This window comes from Myotis davidii, unplaced genomic scaffold (genome assembly GCF_000327345.1).
Source record: "Myotis davidii unplaced genomic scaffold, ASM32734v1 scaffold204, whole genome shotgun sequence".
NCBI lineage: Eukaryota > Metazoa > Chordata > Mammalia > Chiroptera > Vespertilionidae > Myotis > Myotis davidii.
This window is the reverse complement of record NW_006299715.1, coordinates 3500707-3503904: the sequence shown is the minus strand read 5'-3', so window position 1 is coordinate 3503904 and position 3198 is coordinate 3500707. Positions and strand designations below refer to the sequence as shown.

At 45.3% G+C, this 3198-nt stretch overlaps 1 protein-coding gene across 3 annotated transcripts in view; it reads right to left on the bottom strand.

Annotated features, from left to right (window-relative positions):
* Positions 1-2927, bottom strand: part of BST1 (bone marrow stromal cell antigen 1) — an 18554-nt gene extending 15627 nt beyond the window's left edge. For all 3 annotated transcript variants that reach the window (XM_015571862.1, XM_015571863.1, XM_015571864.1), the window contains exon 1: positions 2739-2927. In XM_015571862.1, coding sequence (XP_015427348.1) covers positions 2739-2912 — 174 coding nt within the window. In that variant the 5' untranslated portion in view covers positions 2913-2927. The remainder of the gene's footprint in view (positions 1-2738) is intronic.
* Between the last annotated feature and the right edge of the window lie 271 nt (positions 2928-3198).

Here is a 3198-nt window from a genome sequence, read left to right as displayed (position 1 = left end):
GGCAGCTGATCGATGTTTCTCTCTCATCAATGTTTCTAACTCTCTATCCCTCTCCCTTCCTCTCTGTAAAAAATCAATAAAATATATATATTTTAAAAAGAATTATTATTATGTCAGAGAAATAAAAATGCTCTCTAACAGTCCTTAAACTCAAGGCACTGTTCAAAGAAAACATTTTAGGCCACTTTTCTTAATTATTATTTTTTTAAATATACACATTTAACTTTATCATTGTCATTTAAAGCCTGATTTTATAAAACACAACAAAGGTATTTTTAAGAGTTTTATACTATGGGAATTTAAAGAGTAGAAATAGTGATAGCTTTGTAAGTGTAAATTATATACACTAAAATCAAATAATTGGAAATTTTTTCAATATGGAAACTATTCAAATGAAACAAATGGCAAAAGGTATCCAGTAGGAATGTTTTGTGATTGTGGATTATCAGTTACTTTAGGACCTAAGTAAAGATTCTGAATATTCACACTTCTTTTGCTGTGTTTCATATTTATCTATATTCTGAGTCAAGCTACATGACCAAAAGATCTAATTTAGGCAGGCATTTAGCTCTATAGCAAGTTTTCCATCTACAGTTCCTATCTTCAAAAGAATTGACGTTACAGCGCTGATGTAACCTGCTGGTTCCCTTTAGAACAGTGGCCAAAAATATTATGTCAACCTGATGGAAAGTCAAACAGGTACCAAAAAAAGGGCACAATTATGCACAGTTCAGTAAAATATAATGTAGCTTTCCCCATCTCAAAGTTAATCAATGAAATAAAACATGAACGATAGTTGGCTTGGTTTCAGGAAACACACATTTGAGAATTCCATCATTGTTCTTGAATTCCATTATTGTTCTTGTCCCATCTCCAGTCATGGACAGGATTTTGTCGGGCACCGAGCTGCTTACTTTATGGGTTATAGAACAGAAGGAAGGCAGGGGGACTTATTCAGAATTGGTTATAAACTGTGGTCCCAACTTTCCCACTCCACAGGTACAGCCAAATCTTTGCATGTGGAGATCAGGAAGCCTCCTCTGCCACCGTAGCTGTGTTCTGTGTGAGTGCCAAGCGGACTTCACCTTGGAGAGCTTGCCTGTGGGTGTACTGTCATCTTTGGCAGTCTTGTACCCTCAGTATCAAACTGCCATCTTTCAAGGACTTCACTACTTTTCACTACTTAAATATTTGAGATGACTACCACATGTTTCTGAACTGAGCACTTGCCTAACAGGTCTTTTAATTATTCCATCATATGATTTAGGTATTTCATGGACTCAGTATCAGTGGTGACAAGCAAGGATGAGTCCCTATTTCTGAGCTCAAGTAAAGGTTTCAGCTGGATAAATGTCACTCTGATATAAAGTGATGTTGATGCCAAGTGAAAAAAACGACTTCAGGCCCTGTGAAGGGTGATGTCCCGCTCCAGAGAGAGCTGCCGCACCATGGCCAGGCCCACAGCCTGGCGCACCCACAACTCGGAGCACCCACCATACACCACGGCTACCACACTCGCTGACGGCAGGGGCTCCACACAGCTCCCCGCCACAGATTTCAAACGTAACCTCCCACCATAGCCGGTATGGTTCAGTAGATAGAGCATCAGCCTGCAGACTGAAGGGTCCTGGGTCCGATTCTGGTCAAGAGCACATACCTTGGTTGCAGGTTCCCGGCCCTGGTCGGGGTGCGTGCAGGAGGCAACCAATTAATGTGTCTCTCTCACATCAATGTTTCTTTCTGTCTCTCCCTCTCCCACTCTCTCTAAAAATCAATGGAAAAATATCCTCGGGTGGGATTAACCAAAATAAATAAATAAATACATAAATACATAACTTCATTCATTTATTATATTAGAATGTACAGATATGTGGTTTTCTTAAACTGGAACTGAAGAGATATAACCTTAAGGCCCATTAAAAGGAGAAATGGGTTTTCTGGGAGGCTACTTGATGTTGAGCACTTTCTGAATTACTCAAGGTCAGGCCCTTAGGGTCATTGAGGACAGAGGTCACCCAGAATCTGCCCTGGCCCTAGCCGGTTTGGGTCAGTGGATAGAGCGTTGGCCTGTGGACCAGAGGGTCCTGGGTTTGATTCTGGTCAAGGGCATGCACTTTGGTTGCAAGCTCCTCCCCAGCCCAGGCCCTGGTTGGGGCTTGTGCAGGAGGCAACCAATCAATGTATTCCTCTCACATTAATGTTTCTCTCTGTCTTTCCCTCTCTCTTCCACTCTCCCTAAAAAATCAATGGAAAAATATCCTCGGGTGAGGATTAACAAAAAACAAAACCAGAAAGACTCCGCCTCGGGGGAAGCCCAGGGCGGGAGTGTGGCAACGTCCAGAGTCCTTGTGACTCCTGCACTGACTTGTTGACTTAGGAAATCTCCTTCTGCCCAGGCAGGCTGGAGCCGGGATCACTGATGAAGATAAACCACCTTCCCACCCAGAGCCCCACAGGGCAAGCGCTCTGGGAGGTTGTGGCTCAAATGGGTGTTTGCTACCCTGTTCTTCTGGAGAACAGGGAATCTCATGCCTCTGGCCCAGCCGTGGGCAAACTACGGCCCGCTGGCTGGATCCGGCCCATTTGAAATGAATAAAACTAAAAAAAAAGACCGTACCCTTTTATGTAATGATGTTTACTTTGAATTTATATTAGTTCACACAAACACTCCATCCATGCTTTTGTTCCGGCCCTCCGTCCAGTTTAAGAACCCATTGTGTGGCCCTCGAGTTAGTTACCTTGTCTCTGGGAATGGAGTGCCTGGAGAGGTTTATGTAAAGGTCGTAGTCGGAGGGCAGCACGGAGCAGGGGTCCTTGGCCAGCACTGCTTGAAAGGCCTCCCAGATGTCTGTGCAGTTCTTGTCCCTGTGCAGGAACACACGTTTATAAAAGAAAAAGCCACATGGCAACATGACAGATCTCCACTTCTGTCACCCCAGACTCCCCTAACCTTGGCTCCCCTGATCTTCAGAACCCGGACCCTCCCCACACAACCACCCTCCCTTCAGGACCCCTTACTTCCCGCACACCCCTGGTCTTTAGAACCCAGTCCTCCCTCCCCACAACCTCCTGGCCTCCAGAGAGCCCACTTCCTCCTCCCCTTCCTCCTCCTCCGCCCGCACACTTATGCCCCTTCCGCCCACCCAGTCCGCTCCCGTTCTGCGCCCCCAGGTCCGCCTGCAGCTGCCCCTGCCGAGC